The following is a 26,666-nucleotide window of genomic DNA, read 5'->3' on the forward strand; positions in this document are numbered from 1 at the left end:
AAGGACAAGAGTTTTAGATTACCAACCAAAGATCCACACAACTAGTAACTAAGATAATCTCTAATTAACTAACTAAACAAACTATCACTCATAAGAGGTTTTTCTTCAATAATCAAGTTAAAAACTAATGAAATGACTAAGGCAACTATATATAGTCTTGTGTTTTACAACTAAGTCCCAAAAGTGACCTTTTGCAAAATTCTGAGTTGGCGAAAATAGCCAACATTGGCTCTTCTTTGGCCATTTGCACTTCTATCCACTTTTTATGGCTTCCCTTCTTATGCCTTCATCTTCAACATCCTCCCAAGCAATCATCCACATGTTATACACTCTTTAGAGGTGTTCTCCAAGCGCCTCCAATGCCCCTCTCTTCATAAACATCACTTGCAAGTCTTGGAGTTTCTTGGCTTGGCTACGAGTGAATGGCCTTGAAGGAGTGGTGCCCGTTGGTATTGTATCATCCTCCCCTTCTTGGAGAAGATTCGTCCTCGAATATAAAGGCTCACCTACAACACAAGAAGATAGATCACGTATATTGAAAACATTATGCACATTATACTCACTTGGCAAGTCGATCTTGTAGGCATTGTCATTGATCTTCTCAAGGAATTTGAAAGGGCCATCTTCTCTTGGGCTCAACTTTCCCTTCCTCAATTGAGGGAATCTTTCCTTCTAATGGGACCCAAACCCAATCACTTCGGGTTGGAATTTCACTTTCTTTCTTCCATGGTTTTGCCTTTTTGCCACCTTAGTATTGACCTTCTATATTCTTTCCTTCACTTTGGCACGAACTTTCACCATTTCGGACGCCCTTTGTTTTGTATCTAAACTCACAACAGCATCACTAGACAAAGGGGTTAAGATTAAAGGAACCAAGGGGTTAAAACCATAACAAACTTCAAATGGAGTCATGCCAATAGAGGAATGGAGGGACCGATTATAAGAAAATTCAATCAAAGGCAAACGATCCTCCCAAGAAGTGGTTTTCCTCTAATCATACACCTAAGCATGCTCCCAAGAGTCCTATTCACTACTTCGGTTTGACCATCCGTTTGAGGGTGGCAAGAAGTAGAGAACATGAGCTTGTGCCAGTGTACCACATAGACTCTTCCAAAAATGGCTAAGAAACTTGGAGTCCCTATCACTAAAAATAGTGCGAGGCAATCCATGCAATTTAAGCACATGATCCACAAATAAAGAAGCAACATGAGATGCATCATCACATTTATCGCATGGTATAAAATGAGACATTTTTTAGAACCTATCTACCATAACAAAGATGCTATCATGCCCCCTTTTGGTTCTTGGAAGACCCAACACAAAATTCATAGAAATGTCAATCCAAGGACCAATAGGAGTGGGAAGGGAAGTATACATACCTTGAGGACGAGTCTTTGATTTTGCTTGCTTGCACTCCAAGCAATGTCCACAAAGCTTCTCCACATCATGCTTCATTTTGGGCCTCATTGAGGATGTCAAGTGTTTTGGAAACTCCAAAATGCCCCATCATTCCACCACTATGAGCTTCTTTGAAAAAAAGCTCTCTCTATGAACTCATAGGAACACACACCCTACCATCTTTGAAGAAGAACCCCTCAACAAGTTAGTAGCGGTCAACTCTCTTCCCTTGAGTCAACTCCTCATGAAGTTCTTTGAAATCGGGATCTTGAGAATAGAACCCCTTGAGGCTTACAAATCCCATCATTCTAGAAGTCATAGTATTTAGCAAAACATACCTTCTAGACAAAGCATCTGCCACCACATTTTCCTTACCCTTCTTATAATGGATCACTTAAGGAAATGCTTCAATAAGTTCAACCCATTTTGCATGTCTCTTGTTGAGTTTGGATTAGCTCTTCAAATGTTTCAAGGACTCATGATCCGAATGAATCACAAATTCTTTGTGCCACAAATAATATTGCCAATGGGTCAATACCCTCACAAGTGCATACAACTCCCTATCATAAGTAGAGTAATTCAAAGAAGCCCCCTTTAGCTTTTTACTAAAGGAAGCCAATGACTTGCCCTCTTGCATCAATACTCCACCTATACCAACCCCGGAAGCATCACACTCAACTTCAAATGTCTTCTCAAAATTTGGCAATTGCAACAATGGTGACGAAATCAACATGGACTTCAACTCTTGAAAAGCCTTCTCTTGCTCATCTCCCCAAACAAAAGGAATTTCCTTTTTGATCAATTCGATTAAAGGAGAGGCAACTACTAAATCCCTTCACAAATCGCCTATAGAAACTTGCCAACCCATGGAAACTCCTCACATCGGTTGCATTTCACGCAATAAGACATCAAACACTTGTCTCAAATGGACTACATGCTCCTCTATTGTTTTACTATACACAAGAATGTCATCAAAATAGAAAACCACAAATTTATTGATAAAGGGCTTCAAGACATGATTTATCAACCTCATAAAAGTGCTAGGTGCATTGGTTAGGCCAAATGGCATAACAAGCCACTCATCGAGACCAAACTTGGTTTTGAAGGCCGTTTTCCACTCATCACCTAGATTCATACGAATTTGGTGATAGCCACTTCTAAGATCAACCTTCGAAAATACACTTGAGCCACATAGCTCATCCAACATATAATCAAGTCTAGGAATAGGATGTCGATACTTTACCATGATTTTGTTGACGGCTCTACAATCAATGCACACTCTCTAAGTGCCATCTTTTTTTAGAACAAGAATCACGGGTACGGCACATAGACTAAGACTTTCTTTGACAAGACCCTTCTCAAGGAGCTCTTTAACTTGCCTTTGCAACTCCTTAGTTTCCCCCGGATTGCTCTTATATGCCGGTTTGTTGGGAATTTGGGATCCCGGCACAAAATCAATTTGATGTTCAGTATCCCTCAATGGAGGCAATCCTTTGGCAACTCCTCCGGAAATAGCTCATCATATTTCTGCAAAAGAGAAGAAACAATACTAGTCAAAGTGCTAGTATCTTGGTTAGTATGCAATAAGAGATCCTTCTTGACAAGGCACACCATGAAATCCCCCTCATCAATACCTTTCAGTAATTGCTTGGTTTGGCAAGTGTACACATCTTGGCTTTCCCCTTTGTTGCCCCTTGACCCTCTTGGCTAAGTAAGGACTCCTTTTCAACCTTTTCATTTTGCACTCTCTTCCGGAGTTCTTTTCGATTCTATAGTCCTCACTCACTTGATAGGGTGTCAATGGGGTAAGAGTGTGCTTTCTACCCCCAAAGACGAAGGAATACTTGTTAGATCTATGTTGAGCATCCCTATCAAATTGCCACGGTCTCCTAAGTAATATATGACATGCTTGCATTGGCACCACATCATATAAGACTTCATCTTGGTACTTGCCAATGCTAAACTTCACTATAACCCGCTTCGTGACCCTCACTTCTCAACAATCATTGAACCATTGAAGATTGTAGGGGCTAGGATGTTTCCTTGTGGGAAATTTCATATGATCAACCAATGTCGTGCTCACCATATCTGTGCAACTACCACCATTAATGATCAAAGAGCATACCTTATCCATGATTTTACATCGAGTATGGAAGAGGTTTTCCCTTTGATCAAGTTCCTCTCTATTCGTTGCATCCATGATCCTTCGCAACACACAAGCCAAATTAATATTCTCCTCTAGTTGCCGTTCATCATCCTTCTCTTCAAATTCTCTCTCATGTTCACCTTTCGGCTCACATCACTACCTCCTCCACCACCCTCTTCCTCTTCACGGTTCGATAACCATCAAGTATGGCTACAATTGCCCCTCTATTAGGACATTCACTTGCAATGTGTCTCGTTCCTTGACATTTGAACCATTGAATAGTAGAAGGACGAGGAAAGTTAGGTTTAGCATTGTTATCTCCTTTATCCTTGTCTTCACCCTTAGCTTTGTAGTCGAACTTGGCTTGAGGAATTAGAGCAGTGATCTTGGGCTTTTCCCATCCATCCTTGCTCCATGATGAGGATGACACATTCTTATCCTTGTAAGATTTCTCCGCTTTCAAATCCGCTTTAACCTTAGTTGCATGATGAAATGTTTCCTCAAGTGTGGTATAGGAATAAAGCCTCGTGGTTTTGGAGATATCATGGTTCAAATTGGCCACAAATCGGATCACCATGTAGTTCAAGTGCTCTTCGATCTTGGATTTCAACCTCAAGTTCTCAAACTCATCAAGTATTCTTCCACACTCTTACTACCTTGCCTCAACATGTATACTCTTTTGATAACACCTTGATAATAGTCGGATGTTACATACCTTGCTTCCATGAGCTCAATCAACTCTTTCCAAGTTGGCACATCAAATATATGTCGTTGAGCTCTCTCACGTTTCTTGGATTCCCACCAAGTGGATGCATACCCTTCAAATTGGGTGAGAGCATACTTTGCTTTCAACGCATCCGAGATATTGTTAGTAAGGAAGATCCTCTGGCTTTCCCATTTCCATTCTAAGAACTTTTTCGGGTCACTCGCATCTTTGAACTTGGGAAGTTCCACCTTGAAAATATGCAAGTTGTGGTCTTGACCTCCCCTATCTTCATACCCTTGCCATCTCGCTCGGTCATCATGTCCTTGCCATCTAGCACGGTCATCATGACCTTGCCATCTACCCCCCTCCTCATAGGGTCTATCAAAACCTTCGCGCCTCCCTCGTCCCCTTTGGCCATCATACCCATGTCTCCCTCCATACCGTGGTTCCTCCCACCATCTCTCCCGCTCATACGCCTCAACTTCTTCTTCATAAGTGGGATTGTGGTATTGGGTTGGAAATGGTTCCGGGGTTAAGTTTTGTAGTGTTGGTGCATTTGGGTTTGTGTGGGAAACAGTTGTTGGAGTGACTCACGGGGTCATGTGTGGTGGACATTCCTCTTGAGCATGTTGGTATAATTGGGGTTGGTTAAGGGGGGTGGTTCGCCTCACATATCCCGAGGTATTGGTATTTGGATTAGTAAGGGGTTGAATGGATGAGGAAGGATTAAGGTTAGCTTGAGGATAGTATAACGCACACATTTATCCCGGGGTTATAGTTGGTGAGGTGTTGGGGTTCCTACTCACGTCATCTCCAACATTCATAACCCCATCTTTTGATTGGGGAGTGCCCAACCTACTAGTTTTCTCCACATTTGCCAACCTAACATTGATACTTCCCACATCCGCCCTCATTGCACTCATCTCCGTTGTCATCCTTGCAAACTCCCTAAGTAAGAGAGCCATTGAGTCCTCTCCATCATGAAATTGTCCTCGGGAATTAGTGATGGTACCTACAAAACTCAACAAACAATATTAGTAGTAAAGTTCCTCAGGCCGCTCGTATTTAACTCTCAAAGTTTACCACTCAACATAGTGCTCCGGCCAAGGTTGGGAATGAAAACCACTTGTCCAATCAAGCCTCACGATTGCTAAGCTTTGTGGAAGAATGAATTCTTGTGTTAGGAATGACGGACGACTCAAAACAAACGGACAAGAGCCAATAAATGTTCAACGAAATAAAACGAGAAAAGCTTGAAGAAATTGGTACGAAATAAATTCGGACTCAAGAACTAATTTAACAATCAAGTAAGAACAATTACTAATTGTTAATTAGTTAGAAGAATCAAAGAAAAGAAACTAGAAGAAGAGACGAACCTTGAAGAAGAAAGATTTATTTTTATTTTTATTTTAAATGGAAAAAAAGGGGAAATTTGGTGAAGAGGAGAAAAAAGCTGGATCGAAACGAGGCACAAACGAGCAAAACCGGCTCAAACGGCCTTCACACGCGCTCGGATTGCGCACGGGCAGGCGGGTGCGTGAGGGGGGGAAGCCGCGCGTCGATTTTTTTTTTTTCGAAATTTCAGATTTTGCTAATTTGAGGGCCTATCAACTTAGTAATTTTTTTTCTTTTTTTCTTTTGGCTCACAAACACTTTTGACTTGAACACTTTTTGAGATTTTCTTTTCTATGAAGATTTGAAGTTCTTCAAGAACATCAAGAACTCCAAATTTCTAATCACCTTCAAATCAACTCCAAAAATTCACAAAATTTGAATCTAGGTTGCCCTCCACTAATAAAAACAAACCCAATAATTTTCAAACCTTAATTTCTTCTTCTTCTCCAAGACCACCTTCAAGTTCTTCCACCTTCAAATTCCATTAACGGTGGATGACTCAAAAATGATCCAATTAACTTGAAACTTTGAATTTTGACTCAAATAACACTAGGGAACAAGAATCTAGTGTCAAATCAATGAAACAAACACAATTTTTTTTGGGTTTTGAAGAATTTTGAATTTTCTAAATATATATATATATATATATATGTATATATATATATATATATATATATATATATATATATATATATACAATGTATATATATATATATATATATATATATATATATATATATATATATATATATATATACATATATTTAGAAACAAGGATGAGGAATTGATGGAACAATTCTTCTACCAAGCTCTTGATACCAAATGATAAGATTCCTAATGAAACTCTAGAAATTTAAAAAGGAATTAAAAGCAAGGAATCAAGATAAAAGCAAGACCCAATTAGTAAAGGAATTATAGGAAAATATAGGTATGTTAAACCTAAATCCTACTAATGAACCTATACTAATTGATAATCAACAAGGAAGACTCAATGAATCCACAAATGAGCAATTCAATGTAGAAAATCAAGGACAAGAGTTTTAGATTACCAACCAAAGATCTACACAACTAGTCACTAAGATAATCTCTAATTAACTAACTAAACAAACTATCACTCATAAGAGGTTTTTCTTCAATAATCAAGCTAAAAACTAATGAAATGACTAAGGCAACTATATATAGTCTCGTCTTTTACAACTAAGGCCCAAAAGTGACCTTTTGCAAAATTAGCCACAAGTTGGCCGAAAATAGCCAACATTGGCTCTTCTTTGGCCATTTGCACTTCTAGCCACTTTTTTTATGGCTTCCCTTCTTATGCCTTCATCTTCAACATCCTCCCAAGCAATCATCCACACATTATACACTCTTGAAAGGTGTTCTTCGAGCGCTTCCAATGCCCCTCTCTTCATAAACATCACTTGCAAGTCTTGGAGTTCCTTGGCTTGGCTACGAGTGAATGGCCTTGAAGGAGTGGTGCCCGTTGGTATCATATCAAAACACATAAATCAGAGAATGAGGGTATTGTATGCCTACTATTATGGCTGATGGAACTTTCCTTAAATCATCGTACGCGGGGACGATGTTGTGTGCTAGTGTAGTCGATGTAGCGACTGAGTTATGTGAAACTTCGTTTTACTGACATGTTTGAATATTGCTACTATGTTCAGTTCAAAGAACCTTGTTAATATATTTCTTGCTGGTCATTACCATATTGATACTTTCTCATTTGCTTATTCAAGTAAATCCTGCCACTAGCATATGCTATTGTTGATTCTAAAAATGATGTTTCCTAGGATTGGTTTTTTCGAAAGTTGAAACTGGCTTATAGTGAAAGGGAAAACATGTGCATGGTATCTGATCGACATGATAACATTTTGAAGGCGGCTTCAAATAAAAGTGTGAATGAAGTGCAAGATAGTAATCATTAATGCACCCTCATCAGGTTGCCACTTTTTTCGGTGAAACATTCAATCAGTTGAAGCTTCGTAACCTTTGACACACCAGGAAAGTACAACTCCATCAACCGACTTGGCTAGTCAACTGCATAATCCTTATTATAACCTCCAGTGCACTTTAACCTGGTAATTAGAGCAAACTCCCCAAGTCCAAAGCGCAATCTAGTCTTATCCACTTTAATATATCTCATCATCTCTATCCTACACCACTTCCCCAAGCAACAATGCATGTATAAGTTGGTTTTGTCTGAAAATTGGCGGCAAATCTAAAAAATAATCAAAACATGTATCTTTAAACATCTAAAGCTAATGCTCATCTAAATTGGATTTCAATTAATCCACAGTGAGGCAATTCGTGTGCACACTAATTCCAGTTGAGTAACGATCACGTCGAAGAACATAGAAATCTCAAAGCTGCAAATAAATTAAAATATACTATGTACTTAGTAAACTCTCAAAAGCTACATGTATCCACAACCCTACACTTCACACATTAATAGAATACAATATGTGCTTATGCATCTCATATACACTAAATATCAGATATTATACATGTAAGTACTGGCACTCCTATACACTATACATAAAACTACAAAAATATACATAAAAAGGGAGGGATACAATTAATATACACTAAAAATACACAGAAATTAAAAGATATAACAAATTAGAAAAATACCTCTAAATCAAACTTGCTACGACAGTTTTTCTTCTGGCAAACAATCTTTCTTTTTTTTGATGAGCCAACATCATCCTTATCATCATTGGGACGAATGGATTTTTTTTTGAATGACCAACATCAGCCTCATCAACAGGCTTCGAGTTTTTTGGACTTTTGCCACCCATTACTCGCTTCCTTCTAGAACCATTGCCTTCTTCAGATTTCAATGGCTTTTTTACTGAATCACTCCCTATTTTACTCTGTGACCTAGTAATTCTCTCAGTGGGAGAATCAATTAATAGAACACTCTATGACCTGGTCTTTGTACCAGAGGGCGTATCAACAACAACTACACAATCAACACTCTTTGCCCCGGTTCTTCTAACAATGGGAATTTTTGGGTTTCCTTTAACACCAACCACCCTTGATGATTCAGTAAAATCATCATCCTCAGGAACAAGCTTAGGCTTTGATGCTTTACCCTTGAGGTCGAATTTCAACCCTTTACCCGCTAACTTCACTTTAGGCTTTGGCACTGACTTTGTATTAGGCATTAGTATCTTCAAAACTGAACGATTTTGAAGAACTGACAAGAAAATAAAAGGAAAACTGAGAAAAAAAATGAAAAAATCGATCAGAAGTTTGAAGCTAATGGAGAAATTTTGAACAAAATCGAGCAAAAAAATCGAAGATAATGAAGAAAACCATCCCTTTTGAAATGCAAACTCAAACCTTCAGTTACGTTAAAAGAAAACTGAAAAATAAAGACATTCTGTGTGGGCTTTTGGACCGGTGGGCTAATGTTGGGATTAGTTTGAGCCGAATGTCCTTTTCGCGGCATTAAACCCAAACATGGGTCATTTTTATTTGGACAGGCCATACAGTGTCCTTTTCCCTAAGTTTTATGGCTAATTGTTTCAAAAAATTTGTGACTTATAATACTTTTATGTAGTTTCTAAATATGGTAATTATTTTTAAAAAAACTCATAGATTGTATGTCCGAATTCACGATAAAAATAAAGAAGTTACACTCTTGAAATTCGAATTGTGTCACATAAATTGAGATAGAGGAACTACATTTTTTTTTTTTTAAAAAAAGAATTTTTTTTGACGATTATGAAACAATAATTAGTGACCTTACATCTAAAAAAGCTATAAAAGTAGAGTTTAAATTAAAATATATATGACGATTTAAAAAAAATAAAATTAGGGCCTCTCTGAAGTGTGGATTTAGGCCCCTAGTCTTGTTGAGACAGCTCCGTACCCGTGAGGCCACTGAGATTCACACTTGTACATTGCAATGCAAATTTTGGTTTTGAGCATCAGTCATTTAGTCAGATATAAACGACATTAACTGTAGACAAATACCGAAAGACTTACATATAGTAGACGGTCAAAAAAGTGTTTTTCTTATTATAAAATGCAGAACTTGATCTCAAGAATTGCCAAGATACTTATGGAATCTGTAATGAATAATGAATGCTTCAAAAATAAATATATTGTTGCCTCAGAAATTGATTGAAAATGGGAGGGGAAAAACATAATTTTATCGCTTTGTTGCGTTAATTTAAAACAAGTTTTGTGCCGGGTTGGGTCATAATTTTATGTGGACCGATAAGTAAAGACATGTTTAATTAAATGTCATATAACGGTATTGTTAATTAAAGGGCTTTTACGCTTGAAAATAACGTTAGGGGCAAATTTGATCCAATAGATGGAAGGAGGGGATTTTTGAGCAATTTCTAATACGTTAAGGGTATTTTTGATTCAATTAGGTGGAATGAATGGCAAGTTTGGTCTAATAAATGGAAAAAGGGCATTTTTGATCATTTCTAATAAGTTAAGGGCATTTTTGACCCTTTCACGAATTAGTAATGGAGAAGGGAAAAAGGTCTCTTTCCTTTGTTGCAAAGATCTTTTATATATTTTTTTACCTTAAAATATACAATATTTTATAAATCTATGATTTGAAGCACTCTTTTCCTTCATTCTCCATTGTTACTGAATTGAATATTTTATTTCCTTATTCAAGATCTTCAAAAAATGTGAGGCCTAAATTGTATTTTACAACATTCTGAAAATTTAACACAAATAGTTTAGAACTTGGTGGTAGTATATAGGTAAGAAATATGACCGCAGACAAAAGGTTAAACAAAAAAAAAGTTACTTACAGTTAAAAAAACCAGAGAGAGAGAGGAGTAGAAGAGCAGCAAAAATAAAAGTAAGGTAAAGTGTGTGTTTTCAGTTGTCCACTATTATTTCCCCATCAAAGAAAGCAACACCACACCACTATTATTACCAAACAACAATAACACCAATCATGTTACTGCTTCATACTATTCTCTACTCTATTTTTCCTTAGACTCTGCACAATGTCTCACATTCCCTTGTTCTTCCTTTGCACAAAAGCTTAGGGTTTGTGATCTCTCTCTCTCTTTTTCTGATTCTTGAAAATTTGCATTTTTTGAAGCTATCTTGCTCCGACTCTTCAAAAATGTCGATGGGTGTGTGTCGAATTTTTGAAAAATAGTGCATTTTTAGAGGATCTGACACAGGCTCGGGCAGCATTTCTGGAGAGTCGGAGCTACATATGTGAAGCTATGTTGCTCGGACTCTTCAAAAAATGTTGATGGGTGTGTGTCGGATTCTTGAAAAGTAGTATATTTTTGAAGGATCCGACACGGGTGGGGCAATATTTTTGGAGAGTTCGAGCAACAGAACTCTTGCATTCTAATCTGTGATCTCTCAAATTGATATGTCTGCCTTTTTTTACCCTTTAGTATGTGGACATTATTTGAGTTGAGAGGAATTCAGTAAACTGGTATCCAGATCTGTAATTTGTGATGAATATTTGTCAGTATTATCCCTCATTCTCTTACTGTTATTGCTAAATGACAGCTTAATTCTATGTGCATTTGCCCCACCTTATCCTTTTAATCATTTTTTTGTCATTTAATGGTGGATTGCAGAATATATTTGATGCCTTTATCTTGAATTTGCTTGCTTGTGATTTTTGGCACACTTACTGGAAGCTATACTTGTGTGATTGAGCTGTTTGAGTTTTCAATTAAGTCAAGTATGTGGGAATAGATGTTGTTCTAAAGGTGGATCAGTTTCCTAGATGTGCTTTTTTAACAATGTAGTATTTACCCTACATTGTTAGGGTAGAAGGTATGGAGGTTGAGGATTAGGGTAGAAGGTAGTAGGTAGCCGAGGGTGTCGTTCTTGTATGTGGGAGAGGCACGGGGCTAGTCTCCTCTGCTCATCTTCTCCTTATTTAGTAGTATTATTTAGAATTCGCGTAGTATCTTATTCTTCAATTTTACTACTACATGTTGCTTCTTTGTTTTGCTCCTCTTGCGATTCTGCTGTCGCTATTTTCTTTTTAATTCTGCCTTGATTTCGCTTTTTTGAGCCAGAGGGTCTATCAGAAACAGCCTCTCTACCCCCACAAAGGTAGGGGTAAGGTCTGCCTTCATCCTACCCTCCCCAGACCCCACTTGTGGGAATACACTGGGTTTGTTGTTGTTGTAGTATTTACTGCTATCTAAACGTTTAAACAGTATTTCTATTGAAATAGGTACAACCACACTGCTGGATACGGTGAGCTAAAGTGAGCTTTAGAGCCTGTTAACAAGTTTCTGTTCAAGGGTGTTAGGGACTGTTGTCATTGAGAATTGGCTGATAGTTAGGTTGGCGTTATGGGTTCTCGATTCCCATCTCATCAGTTGAGCGGTGGCCTTTATGTATCTGGCCGGCCTGAGCAGCCAAAAGAAAAGGCCCCGACTATGAGCTCAGTTTCCATGCCTTATACCGGTGGGGATATTAAAAAGTCTGGAGAACTCGGGAAAATGTTTGTTACCCCAACAGATGGCTCGAGGTCTCGGAAATCTGGACCTATTAACAATGCCCCATTGAGAACAGGATCCATGACTTCTGGTGGTGGTCCTGGATATGTTTCTCTGAAAAAGACCAACTCTGGGCCTCTAAATAAACATGGGGAGCCTATGAAGAAGTCCTCTGGTCCTCAAGGTGGAGGAGGTACTGTTCCGTCCCGTCAAAATTCTGGCCCTATCCCACCAATACTCCCTACCACAGGCCTTATTACATCTGGTCCTCTAAATTCTGCTGGAGCTCCTCGGAAAGTGTCAGGTCCCTTGGATTCAACTGGGTCAATCAAGCTGCAGAAGAATTATTCTATACTTAATAACCAAGCTGTTACTCGCATTAACCAATGTGAAGAATACTCCTTCCGCAAGAACTTCCCAAAGACAATATTTTGGTCCATCGTTCTTTTATTTGTGATGGGATTTATTGCTGGTGGCTTTATCCTTGCTGCTGTGCACAACCCCATTCTTCTCGTAGTTGTTGTTGTCCTATTTGCTGTAGTCAGTGTGGTGTTCACATGGAATACTTGTTATGGAAGAAAAGCTATTGTTGGTCTCATTTCTCAGTACCCAGATGCTGAGCTTAGAACTGCAAAAGATGGCCAATTTGTTAAAGTTTCTGGGGTATGTATTGTCTTTGCGCGAAACCTTTGTGTATACTTCCTTTATCGCTCTTCCTATCTCATTCTCTCAAATACATAGCTACTACAATTGTCATTTGTCATAGTTATGCTCCCTTTACTAATGTCCGGTGACATGTAAACATGGTAGAGTAGTATTGATTTCTATTGCTTAAAGTTGATCTTGAACTAGGGTGTTACTGTTAGTTCAGGTAAGTGCTTGATTTGAAGTTATCATTACTGGTTTATTTAACTCTTGATTAAATTTATGTCTTGAATAGATGCAGTAGTGTTGAATCATAAAAAAATTGTTACTCACTGTCACTGGAGTATCGTTGTATCTATTGTGTTTATGAGACTGCTGTCGATGATCACAAGTTGTATGTTCACTTTGGTTTATTAGTTTTTGGTGAAACATATTCTTTCAAATGCCTTGCAAAAAGAAATGATGTTTTAAAGCGTCAAAACTTTACAGTTGGGGATCTGAGGATTAGAATTATAAGATGTCCTTTTTGTAATGGAGGATTGCAATTGAAAAAACCTGCAAAATTTCTATATTGTCTTTTAGGCACTTCTCACTTTGGCTGCAACATGTAAAGGACTTCATAGAAGATGGTTCTTCTACAACTGTATTCCACTAGTTGCTGAGGACAATAGTAATTGGAAAATGAAATATTTGTTGTTCTAACTTCTAGAAGATTCTCCTTTTAAAGCTTCTTTTTTCGGTTAACTTGGATTCTTTAGCTTAAAATACTCTTGCTAGTGTTATGAGTAACTTGCTTGGATTTAATAGATCTTGTTAAGCTTGTATTTTTATTTTTATTTTATTTATTTTTTTATGTTGTTCTTGTTGGATTTTGAACCTGTTTTGGGTACCCTATCCTGATTCTATGCTTTTGCAGGTAGTTACCTGTGGAAATGTCCCTCTTGAATCCTCGTTTCAGAAGGTTTCTAGATGTGTTTATACTGTCACAAGCTTATACGAGTACCGAGGGTGGGATTCAAAAACTGCCAACCCAGGACATCGTCGGTTTTCTTGGGGTCTTCGTGCATTCGAGGTGAGGAAAGATTGTATAAGTCCTATTGTTCATTTAGAAAGAAATCAATGTTACTGTGCATTCCTCCTTGCATTGGTGGCCCGTGATGATGGAAACTAATTAATGCTATATGGATATTGCTTATTTTCCCCAATATAAATATTGAAAAGAAGAATGTGTTCAAGGATCATTCCTTTTATTTTTTTTTATTTTTTATTTTTTTTTATGACAAGGGAACCCGTAGCCGCTACCCTTCGGGTGCGCACAGGGTAAACCCTGCTACTGTGCAATAGCCCGCAAACCACACAAGAGAGATAACTCGCACTAGGCAACCCCCGTGTGGCGAGCTCGACCCAGAAAGCAAACCTCCTGCTATTGTAGGCAGGGGGTTTCGAACCTGAGACCTCCATTATGGAAGTCCCATGCTCAACTAACTGTGTCACCCTTGCCGGACAAGGATCATTCTTATGTTTTTTTTCTCTTCTTTTTTGCATGAAAAGTTTTAAAGTGAGATCTCGAGGTCTCTAAATTCAGCAGCTAGTCATAAATTAAAAGAAAGGTAGCTGGGTGCACGAAGCATCCATGTTCACGAAGGGTCTGGGAAGAGCCGCACCCCAAGGGGGTGTAATGTAGACAGTCTAGCCTGACGCAAGCATCAACAGATATACTTTAAGTCAAAGAAAAATAGCAGACAGCTTAGAGTTGAGAAACTTGAAAACATCGACGAAGTTTTGGGCTTGTCTGGAGTTGTAAGCCTGTCGCACTGCTTTATGAGTTTTCAACATTGAGAGTTTCTTGGTCGGAATACAAGAGCTTTATGAAATGTGGAGAAATACAATCTGAATAAGGAAAGAATTACAATATGGACAAAAGTAAATCCAGGAATCTTCTATCTAAACTCCTAACATAATAAAGCAACAAAGCTTCTCAGAATAAAAAGTAAATAACACTTAATACGATCAATTAATATTTCACATGATGTTGCAGCAATATTATTTGGAGATCTATAAATTAATTATGAATTGGAACTCGTTGATATCCCAAATCATGATAAGAACTTGTGAAATGGATTTACAGTTATAACTTTATGTGAAATTTGGATCTCATTAATTATGCTTGACAGAAATTTGTGACGATAATTATACTTTTATTCATTAACAATGAGGTTGTACCAGGATCCTTTTTCAAACTCTCTTATTATCTACTTTCTTCTCTTTGTCTTCCTCTTTTGTTTGTCTGAGCTCTTGCTTTGGAACTGGTGGTCGTGGAGCGAATTGTAGTGTTTGATTCATTTTCAAGCTAAAAAGAGGCTCCAACTTTTAGGGAACTATCTAATTCTTGTTTCTAGGGAGGGGTAGGAATCCTAATGCCCTTTGACTGGATCTCTTCCAAGCTTACCTCAAATAACTTATCACCATGATATGATAGAAATTTTTGGAATTCTAGCTTATAGAAAACAAAGTTCGTCTGCATATGGCAGTGAACCAATAAAAACATGCTTCAGAGTGTTGCTCCAATTAACCAATGGAAAAGTTCTCGGGACCGAATGAGGCTGTGTCTTTGTAATCTAGAAAAGTATTGATTTCTTGAAGTGTTCTAAAGACTTCTAAGGTTGCAAAGTATGTTATACCAGTGAGTTCCTGTCCAGAATGCCTTGTTTGTCTACCTATTGAATGCCTTGTTTGTTTGATACTGCTATGTGATCTCATTGTAAGTTAAATTGAACCTCCTTCCCTTGTTTATTGTTTTCATCCTACCCTTCTCCTTCCCTTTATTTATTTTTATCACATAATTTATGCTTATGTGTTCATATATGCTGTGTAATTCACATAATTTATGCTTATGTGTTCATATATGCTGTGTAATTCATTCAGATAATTCTTACAGAAAACTGAAGTCATCCTTTGTTCTTGCAGGGGCATGTCTCTGATTTCTATATCTCTGATTTCCAGTCTGGTTTAAGGGCTTTGGTCAAAACTGGGTATGGTGCAAGAGTAACCCCTTACGTTGAAGAGTCCACTGTTGTGGATATCGATCAATCAAATAGGGACATGTCGCCTGAATTTGTCAGATGGCTAGCAGCGAGGAATCTATCCAGTGATGACCGAATAATGCGATTGAAAGAAGGGTATGTTTTAACGCAACCTCAAAGAATCTTGAATATTTCTTCTGCTTGCATTCTTTGATTAATAACAGGCAACATGCTTAGTCATATCTAGATGCAGGCTACCCTCTACAGTTAGTTACTTGTAGAATTATTAGCTTTTTTTTAATCCTTGACATGCATGTTGTTCTTAGTCTGGCTTTTCCTCTCCCACATCTTTGTTCAGGTATATAAAAGAGGGTAGCACTGTCAGTGTAATGGGAGTTGTCCAACGGAACGATAACGTTCTGATGATTGTTCCTCCTCCAGAACCATTTTCAACAGGATGTCAATGGGCTAAATGCATTCTTCCAGCCAGTCTTGACGGCATCGTTTTGAGATGTGAGGACAGTTCAAAGATTGATGTCATTCCAGTTTAGCACTTTTATCATTCAAGAAGGCTGTGCTGTTTTTGTTTTAAATACGTCGAAAAACCCTCTTCACTTGGTTAACTAGATGTATAGTTTGTCGATTTGATTCGATTTGTTATTTTATTTCATTTCTATTCTTCGTGTAATGGCGTTGGTGTCATCAATTGTGTAGAGGCAACATGTTGATTACTGAGGATTTTTGAGAGTTCTTATGGCTAGAAAATCAAGATACTTTTGTTGACATTGGGGGCTTTACCAAACATTATTCCCCAATGGATACAACGTATGTTTATTTGGTATTAGTAATTCTTTTGTGGCCTCTTAGCCGCTCTCTAGGCAGTTCTTGCAAAATGAACAAACTGCTATTGCGGCCTGACTTTGCTTGTTGGGAATCTTGAAAATCAAACAATGAGAAAGCTTGGTGCTGATACTTTTACATATATTTGGACTTACATTCCATGTATTTCTGGATTCCAGTTGCAAACTAGGACTTGGTACGAATTTGTAAAGCATTCACGGAGTTCCCTGTTTGATCGTTGCCATTTAAGCTGTACTTTAATTTTTAAGAAAATATGTAATTCTGTACGTAATTGTGTGACGGAATTGTAAGGGATAAGGTAAAAGTACCCCCTTGAATTATACCCGAAGTTTCAGAGACACTTTTTCTTTACGGGGTCTTATTACTCCTTGAACTATCTTAAAGTATAATAAACGCCACACTAAGTGCTAACGTGGCATAGAGAACTAAAATCTTGGTAGACAGTGAAATACAGTATTGCCACGTGTAATTTCGCAATTTTTTAAATTTTAAAAAAAATTTATTTCATTTTCTCAATTTTGTTTTCTTTTTAATTCCAAAATATATTGAAAATATCACTTTATATTTAGAAAAATGAAAAGGACAATTGTTATTGCTTATGTATGAACTTGAAAAAAAATTGGAGTTGATGAGCAGATTTGAAGGCTGTTGAAGTTTTGAAGTTGAGATTCAAGTGTTAAACTCATTCTAAATTCTTAGTTGTTGCTGAGATTTGAAAATGAAGAAAGAATTTCGAATTCACCATTGTTGAACCCTAAAAAAGCTCGAAGAACAACAAAATGGATTTGTTGAAATTCTTGGTTGTTGGCCAAATTGATTACTGAGGTTTGATGATGGTGTTGTTGTGAAGTTGTATTTGAAATTTGAGCTTGATTGGTGGGGATTTGGCTAAGTTTTTGTGAATTTCGAGACCCAAAATCAAATTTGAAGCTCTTGAAAATGGGTGATAAAATGGAGATGAAGAATCTTTGTGTTTCGATGAATAGCTCTTGAAAATCAGCTTTGGGACTGACACCTGACCACTTTGTATAGGTTAGAGCCCTTTTCTTGAAGCTCCTACGTGCTTGAAGGGGGTGTTCTCACGTCCTTGTCCATGTCAACACATAAGGTGCAAAGAAATACAGGGGAAAAAGTTTAAGGAGTTATAGGACTCCCGTAACGATAAAGTGTGTCTCTGACACTTCGGGTAAAGTTCAGGGAGGTACTTGTGCCTTATCCCGAATTGTAATAGAATCCTTCTTTCAGTCATAAATTTGTGATAGAATTGTGTCAAACCATCATTTTCGTCACAAATTTGTAAGTTCAAAATTTGTCCAAATTGATGAAGTCTATCACAAAATCGTCAAAAATCCGTTACGAACTTGTGATGAACTTGTCCGTTACAAATATTCTGTCACAATTTCATATTTTTCTAATAGTGAACTTCAAATCAAGCTCTACCTTAATTGATGGATTTCAAGTTCATATCCAAACGCCTATTTATAGCCTGTTTGGCCAAACTTCTAAAATCAACTTATTTCTAAAAGTATTTTTTTTAAAGTGCTTCTTAAAAAAGTACTTTTGGCTAAAAGCATTTTCTGTTTGGCCAATTAATTCTAAAAATTACTTTTGAGCAGCAATTAGTGTTTGGCCAAGCTTTTAAAAGTTGCTTCTAAGTGTATTTTTCTCAAAAATGCTTTTCAACAAAGTGCTTTTGGGCAAAAGCTATTTTTTTAGCTTCTGAAAAAATTGCTTTTGCTACTCCCTGTTACGATCCGCTTTTACGCTCGCGCATAAAAGGTTCTCATAACGTTGGCTCTTTGTCATGAACAAACAGAGTCGTCACCTAATTTATTGAATGGGAATTAGGAAATCAATTTAAATGTTAATTTTTGAAAACCTTTAGAGAAAATCCAGAGAATGGGTAAGGGTTTTGGTGATCTCCCGAGGAAAGTGTTAAGCACTTCGGTATTAAGGATCCGCCCAATGCGGTTTAAGTGCGGATCTAACATCTTATGGCTGAAAATTTATATAACTCGTTTGTAAAATGTGTTTAAATAGTCATATGTATAAAGTTCGAAAGAAGTTCATTCATGGCTAATTAATTTAGATAAAGAAAGTATTTTATTTGGAAAATAAGCTTTAAGAGATGTTTTATTTTTAAAAGTCATTTTTAGCATTTCAATTATATCTTCAATTCAATTAATGAACTAATTCTATAATTGGACTAATTATGAAGTAATGAATCTCTTCAAAATGTATACGGTTTGTTAAGACTTTGAATTATAATTATAACTCAACTTCTTAATCCGCTAATGAACTCATTTGTTTTTAACTCAAAAGATATAAGATCTTCAAGTTATTTAACAGTAAGTGTTTGAACCTTTGGCCCTTTATGTTGAAAAACTTGGGGCAATCTGCAGGATTGGCCTTCGCTGGGGTGGTCTTTAATTTTTGTCCCCCAAAATAGTGGTCTTTAACTTTTGCTCTTCAGACAGAATTTGCTGCGATTTTTTTTTTTTTTTTGGTTGTTTTCTACTGAGCTGAGTTCGAACCCACAATCTCGGAATATTACGCAAAGGGGAAAACTTGAAGACCACCCCAAATGAAGGACAAACCGTGCCAAAAAAAAAAAAGAGAAACTTGTGCTCAAAAAGCGTTTGGGCCTTAATTACCTGAAATAGGCGTGAAACTACTTTTGATCAGAAAATCGTTCAAATTTCTGAAAAGCTTGTTTTGTGTGGGCATTAAAGATAGCTAGCTGTATGAAATGAAATTAAATGTAGCCTCATTTGGCTCAATTGAACTTGGAACAATTATTTTTCTTCATTAGCTTGGCAAGAAATGGCGAGTTCTAGACGTTTGAAATCGTCAGACATATGGGTGTTCATGGTTCGGTTTGGGTTGGTTATTGATTAAAACCATAACTAAACCAATTTAGTCGGTTTTTAAATGTCTAAAACCATAACCAAATCAAATAAAATAATAACCACCGATTTGGTTATTATCGGTTTGGTTCGTTTGGTTCGATTTTTTGATTTATGATAGCAGTCATGAGACTTATCAGTAAAACATTAAAAAGTTGAAAAAGGCATGTCTTTTTTTTTGTTCAAACGATAACTTTTATTTATAGTTTAAGGTGGAACATACACCATAGAAACATTTTCACTATTAGTGATAGTGTAGTACTCAAGTTACCCAAAGATGCTAAACTATTACATATAGAGCTAAAAACTAACTTGGTAGTGGCTGCATCATTTTTGTCATCTTAATACACATACCTGGAAATAAAGCAGAGCATAGGAGCTTTTAGTTGTTGTTACAAACATACATATTAATTAAACATAAAGACTACCTAAAACTAAAATTAAAATATATGAAATAAAAAAACTTTGTGTAATGATCCCAAACTTTGGGGGCGATGCTTGCATTTTGCCCTCAATTCTCCCATTTTATTAAAAAAACTTTGTGTAATGATCCCAAACTTCAGATGTTTTTCTATCATTATCCCCAAGGCTAGGGTCTCAACTACAAGGAGTTGTTCTTTTCTGCTTTTTAGGAAGATTACCCACGGAAGAAGTATTAGAGTGTTACCATGTGCTTGAGTTGCAGCAAATGCTAATGTTACTGAAGTATCTTCCATAGAACCTCCAAATCTACAACCTCTGTCCTTTTCATATGAAAAATATTAAAAGTTTAGGACTCATTCAGACAAGAAAAAATAAAGGTATAAATTCGAAAAAAAAAAAGAAGAAACAATCTAAAATCAAATGGCGGACAAAGAAAGGCTAAAAATTTAAGTTAAAGACATTAGACTTTAACGTGAGCTTCTGTTAGTAGGTTTACACTTAACATTTAAAGAGTTAAAAGACTTAAAGATATGAGCTTGGACATATTCTTAAAAATATGATCCTTAAACAATCATGTGAAATAACTAGACCAAAAATTAAATTAATGTTTAAAAGGTATAAAATATTTATAATTATTCATGAAAAACTAATATTATACATATAATTAATTATAAAATTTATGTATATAATTTATCGGTTTGGTTCGGTTATTTATTCGGTTATTTTTTAATAGAACCATAACCAAACCAAATATTATCGATTTTTAAAATTTAAAACTAAATCAAACCAAACCAAACCAAACCAAATGTCGGTTTTTTTATTCGGTTTGATTAAATTTTCGATTTGGTTTTGATTTTAACCAAAACCGTGAACAACCCTAGTCAGACATCCCAAAAGGCAGCACATAATCAAATCCTCTTGCAACACTCAACAAACTGAAAATTTCCGGCAGCAACAACAATAACAAATCCAGCGTAATCCCACAAAAGGCAGGCAGAATCACGCAAAAACAACAACAAAATAACTAAGACTAAAAAAACAACAGGTGGTAATAAAAATCTATGAATACAAAAATAATATTAATGCTACGGAAAAACAGAAAATTTCCATCCATTAGATAATTTTTGGAATAAATAACATTTCAATTCATTTTACTAATAACTGTTTGTTTTGATCCGTTATGTCAATGTCAACTTAAAATATTACATTCGAAGTTTGAAAAATAAATTTAAAGAGTATCTTAAGTGAAATAAATGGTTTTCATTCACCAAATATCAATTATTTCCCAAATGAAATTCATGCTCAAACACAATTACAACCTTTATTAAATCTTCAACTTCAAACACTCCCTTTTTTTTTTTTTTTTTTTTTTTCTTTTTTCTCATCAAATTACAACCAAATATAGACCAAATGCCTACCAAACCATCCTCTTATTTAGCTTAAGACTCTCCACGTCATAGTGAAGAAGATAGGATACTTCTCATCCTATATATTTAAAAACATCCAACTATATCCTTTCTTGGATATATAATTTTCAACCTAATTAAACAACACAATTGAATTTGGACAGCATGTCTTTAACAAGAATATCAGTAATACGATGGTGAGCTTCATCTGTCAAATGAATTCCATCCCAATGAACATACTGTGCTGGATTCGAACAAGCCTTAATTCCAGCAGCTCCACATACTTTCCCAAAGTTAAAATTATGTCGTCCTCCAGTTCCACAACATGCACTTAACAACGTATTCTGGTTAAAACCATACGAAGAAGGGCTACGTATAAGTGTCAAAATCGCGCCATAGAAATCCCCGTAAACAATGCTAACATTTGGGAATGAGCGTTGTAGATTCGCGATAGCCCTGTTTACGTATCGATTGTGATACGAAGCGAAGTTGTTGTAGTTTCTCAAGCAGCCCAAATTGTCATAAGCACTTGTATTGTTATCAGGGAATGATGTGAGGTACAGTGGGAGGCATCCTAGAGGATAAATACCTGCAGGGGCGCCAAATGCAACATATTAGGTAGGAGTTCAATTGAACCAATAACTCGATGTGAAAACATAAATTTAAATGTAAAAGTAAAAATTTATTCAAATTACAATAAAAGTACTCACTTCATTTCAAATTAAGCTGTTTTTTAGACTTTCAAGAAGGAATTGGTTTTATTCTTTCAAAATTATCCATATTTACATAATCGAGAACTATTAAGTAGCTTTTTTTTTTTTTTTCTTTTTTTTTGACGACAAGGAACCTGCAGCCGCTACCCTTGGGTACGCATAGGGCAAATCCCGCTCCAGTGCAATAGCCCGTAAATCACACAGGAGAGATAACCCGCAATAGGCAAGCTCCGTGCGGCGAGCTCGACCAGAAGACAAATCCCCATAAGGGATTTCGAACCTGAACCATTCATCATGAAAGCCCGTGCTCAACCAACTGCCCACCTAACGGGTTAAGTAGCTTTTTTTTTTTTCCAAAGACATAATCATAGCAAGCGAAATATTCTAAATCAAAAGGGTTACTATTCACATTTGATATGTATGTATCATGCCAGCATATCTTCTCCTATTTTGTATTTATAAGGGTTGAATTATCGAGTACTAATATCTAAATTCCTATACCCAATTTCAACTTAAAAGTACTCACTTCGTTCACTTTTACTTAGGGCCCGTTTGGCCACAAATACCAAAAAAAAAATTTACTTTTTTTGGAATTTTTGAAGTTGGAGTTGTGTTTAACCATAATTTTTGAAATTGTAATTTTTGGTGAAATGTAGTGTGTAAAAGTTAAAAAAGTTGAAATTTTTTGAAAAACAAGTTTTTCTTGTTTTTAGTATTCCAGAATACAACTCCGAAAAAAAGTGAATAATTTTTATGGCCAAACGCTAAAAGTAAAAAAAATGAAAAAAATTTCGAAAAAAAGTGAATAATTTTTATGGCCAAACGCCCACTTATTTACTATACTAAGGACCTGTTTGACCATAAGAATTATTCACTTTTTTTCACATATTTTTTTAACTTTTTTCCGAAATCAGTGTTCAGCCATGAAAATTTCAAATACAACTCCAATTCCAACTCCAAAAAAAAATTGATTTCTATGGCCAAACGCATAAATAAATTTTTATTTTTAATTATCACTTTTAGCATATCAAGAGAAAATTATATTTTTTATTCATGTTTTATCCTTAACATTAATTACTTATTCCCCAAATTAATTTTCAAGATCTAAAATTAAACATCAATTAATATGATAAAGTACCTGCCATATGCCCATATTAATTATGATTTCTTAAAAGAAGTATAAACTCTAAACTAGACAAGTAAAAATGAACGGCGAGAACATAATGTGTTCAATATTAAGATTAAGTTCATAAAGTTTAAATGTTTGATCCACCTCTAATTACCTGGAACCAACACGCGTGTTGCTCCTTGCGAAATCACATCTTTGATGCCTCTCATAATCCCTGCAATTACAAAAGGAACATAGGTCCTAACTTCTGGGATCTGTTTATTCTGGAAGAAACCATTGTAGTAATCATTTCCACCCCATTCTCCCATTATTACAAGAGAGTCTTTAAGATTCCCTCTTGTAGACTGAAGATGTGTTTTGAACGAACTTAGTTGGTTCGGCAAAGGCGTGTTCCAATTGGGCAGCCGAATGTTTCGTGCTGCCCAAAGGAATTGTCAAGTGCTGTAGCACCAGCTACGGCAAAGTTCACCCCTTGGGTGAACGTTGTACCTTTGTCTAAGTAAGCATTGAGTAAAGGGAGTTTGAATGACTGGGAAATAAAGTCAGTAATTACACGGCCGTTCGAGAAACGGCCAGTAGGTTTTTTGAAGAACGTCTCTCCGTAAGGAGAGCGATCGGCTTTGAAGATGATGGAGGCGCCAGGTGTACGGATGACATTGCCGTTGTCGGCAAGGGAGTCGCCTAGTTGGTATACAGATTTAATGTTGCATTTAGTTTGAGCAAATGAAGGAGAGAAGAATAAGGAAGTGCTGAGTAAAAGGAACAAGGAATATTGGGTTAAAGAAAGAAGAGCAGCCATTGAAGAATGTTTTGGTCCAGACTGGATGATGCTCATGTGCTATTTATAGAATGGTCGGAAAGGTCCTAGCGTTCTCTAGCCGTCCTAAAATATTTGTTTCGAGAGTAAATGAATAATATTTTTAAGATGTATTTTTTTTATCAAATTGATATGAGAAAAATTGTAATTTATTATATTTTTTATGTCCTTTTTAAATATATAAATTTTAATTTTAAAATAATGAATTGATCTAATCCAATTCAGTTTTAAAGTTTAATTAAATTGGCTTTCAAAAAATAAAAAAATATCATATAACTTGATGCAGCACGAGTAATAAAGAAGAATTGTAATTTATAATAGTATTTTTCGTGTAGTTTTTAAATTTTAAATTTTAGTCTTAAAATATTAAATTAATTTAATTTAATTTAACTTTAAAAATTGATCAAATTAACTTTGAAAAGTAAAACGTGACTAACTATTTATGGGATAGGAGAGACTAGCAACCACACACAAAGTGATGGCTTTAGCTGTTCACCGCCTGGTTGTCACTTTTGTTTCTGTTTCCCACACATTTGTGTTTTTAGTTTTGTTTAATGCCCAAAAAGAATTGTCTCGTTTTTGCTTTTTGACCGGTTGTTCATCAAGTGGCTGAGATTCTACAATGTGGGAGTTATGATATCCTATAGTTAAAAAACAAAATATCTAGTACTCCTCTGTGCATATTTACGTAAAAGTTAACACGTACGCAGGTCAAATCACACTTAATTTTTTGTCTGAATTAATTGTGACACATATTTTTAATTTTTTAAACATGAGAAATACTTTACTATTCCTTCGGTCTTAATTATAAGATAGTGTTTGATTGGATACGAAATTTAAGAAAAAAATAAAGTTTTTGAATTTTGTGATCTAAAATAAGCTAAAAAAAATTGTGGAAAATTGTGGCTAAAAATCATTTTATTAAGGGTAAAATGAGATTTTTAAAGTTTAATTATTACTAAATATAAAAATTTATCTTTTTTTTTTGACTGACTAAAAGGAAGAACGGAGGGAGTATATTAAAATCAACATACTTATTACTGTAAATTTTAAAAATTATTTTCCCAAATACAATCATGTTACTCCCTCTGTCTCAATATAAGTGTCTTATTTTCTTTTTGGTATGTCCGAAAAAAAGTGTTTTTTTATAAATTTAGCAAGTTGACAATTCAAACATCCTACATGATAAGTTAAAAATCACAAGATTCAAAAGACATTTTAATATATTAGACACATCTTTAATTTAAGACCACATAATTAAAAAACTTCTTTTTATTTCTTAAATTTTATGCCCGGCCAAATTAATACATTTAAATTGAGATGAAGGGTACTATATAGAACATGAGAAGCACTGGGCATTTATTTCTGCTACTAATGTCATTTGGCCCGTCTTAAGCCCGGGCCCAAACTGGCGTTAAAATTTTAATTTGTATATCTTTTAAAGTTTTTCTGCTCTTGCTTCTTTGTTTTTGTAACATCAATATGATAGTTCGAAAGACTTTTAAAATATTTAAGTACAAAAATATACCTGAAAACTAAAGGAAAGTATTTTTCTTAGTTTATATATTAGATTTTAAAAAAAGTCAAACATTTGAAAGCTCTTCTAATTTTCATTTTACTTAAATTTTTTGATATTAAAGTATCCGATGATCCAAATTAAGTTTTCATATGTTAAATTAATTTCATTGTTTCTTTGAATTGAATGCATATTGGCTAACTTATTTTTTTTACCAAAGAAATTAAAATATTCAATTAATGTCAAAAATATTTGCATGATGAAATAAATAAAGTTAACTTACAAATAAATATAAATAATTAAAGCCTTGATATTACAAGAATTTTTTGTAGATATTCTTTCAAATTAAATCACAAAAAAAATCTGAAAAGTCAATAGAATTAATTGTTCTGATTTTAATTTTTTTTTTTTTTAACCTTCCAAAACATGCATGTTAAAAAATAGCATATTTTACCTTTTCTTAATTTAATAAACCATTTTATGAAATCAACATTGTAATAACTTTTTCATGTTAAACGTAACTATTTTATCCTAAACTATATAAAATATTGATTATACGATATTTTGCAAAACATTTTAATATTTTAAAAAAAGAAAAATATATGATTTTTTCAATATATAAAAATAATTTTTTATAGTTACAATTTTAATATATTAAAAAAATTATGTTAATAGTGTGCGCACGTAAAATTTGATTACTGAACTACCATACTTCGAATTCATTTTTTCAATTGAGTCGGAAGGCCTGTAATTTACATTTTTGAAGTATTTACCAATGAATATAAGTTATTATATTTATTTTCTTAATTTAAAACTTAATTTAAACTTAAGTGAAATCTTTATAGTTACTTATGTTCGCCAGCAAGTTATTATATTTATTTTCTTAATTTAAAACTTACTTTAAACGTGAAATCTTTATAGTTACTTATGTTCGCCAGCATGTACGACATAAGATTGTAGGAGAAAAATAAAAAGAAATTACTAAATGGACGAATAAAAAATTAAAATAGCAAATGATAAATGGTAAATGACATCAATAAATAATAAATAGTATTATAAGTATAATATTTTAATTCAATAATTAATCCTATATTAAGATAAAATTGAATGACATGATA

At 35.1% G+C, this 26,666-nt stretch overlaps 1 protein-coding gene and 1 pseudogene across 3 annotated transcripts; one reads left to right on the forward strand and one right to left on the reverse strand.

Annotated features, from left to right (window-relative positions):
- The first annotated feature begins 10,502 nt into the window (after positions 1-10,502).
- On the forward strand, positions 10,503-16,654 carry LOC132031467 (uncharacterized membrane protein At1g16860-like). 3 transcript variants are annotated; one of them, XM_059421448.1, is made up of 5 exons: positions 10,503-10,676; positions 11,825-12,772; positions 13,671-13,826; positions 15,722-15,933; positions 16,136-16,654. In XM_059421448.1, exons 2-5 carry the CDS (start codon positions 11,963-11,965, stop codon positions 16,326-16,328), a joined length of 1,371 nt encoding a protein of 456 aa, XP_059277431.1. In that variant the 5' UTR covers positions 10,503-10,676; positions 11,825-11,962; the 3' UTR covers positions 16,329-16,654. The 3 variants fall into 3 exon arrangements, with proteins under 3 accessions (XP_059277431.1, XP_059277430.1, XP_059277432.1); XM_059421447.1 differs by having other exon boundaries at positions 11,842-12,772; XM_059421449.1 differs by lacking the exon at positions 10,503-10,676 and adding an exon at positions 11,097-11,114 and having other exon boundaries at positions 11,842-12,772.
- A 4,709-nt stretch (positions 16,655-21,363) lies between these two features.
- On the reverse strand, positions 21,364-24,046 carry LOC132031469 (acetylajmalan esterase-like; annotated as a pseudogene).
- Between the last annotated feature and the right edge of the window lie 2,620 nt (positions 24,047-26,666).

The sequence above is a fragment of the Lycium ferocissimum genome, chromosome 9 (genome assembly GCF_029784015.1).
Source record: "Lycium ferocissimum isolate CSIRO_LF1 chromosome 9, AGI_CSIRO_Lferr_CH_V1, whole genome shotgun sequence".
NCBI lineage: Eukaryota > Viridiplantae > Streptophyta > Magnoliopsida > Solanales > Solanaceae > Lycium > Lycium ferocissimum.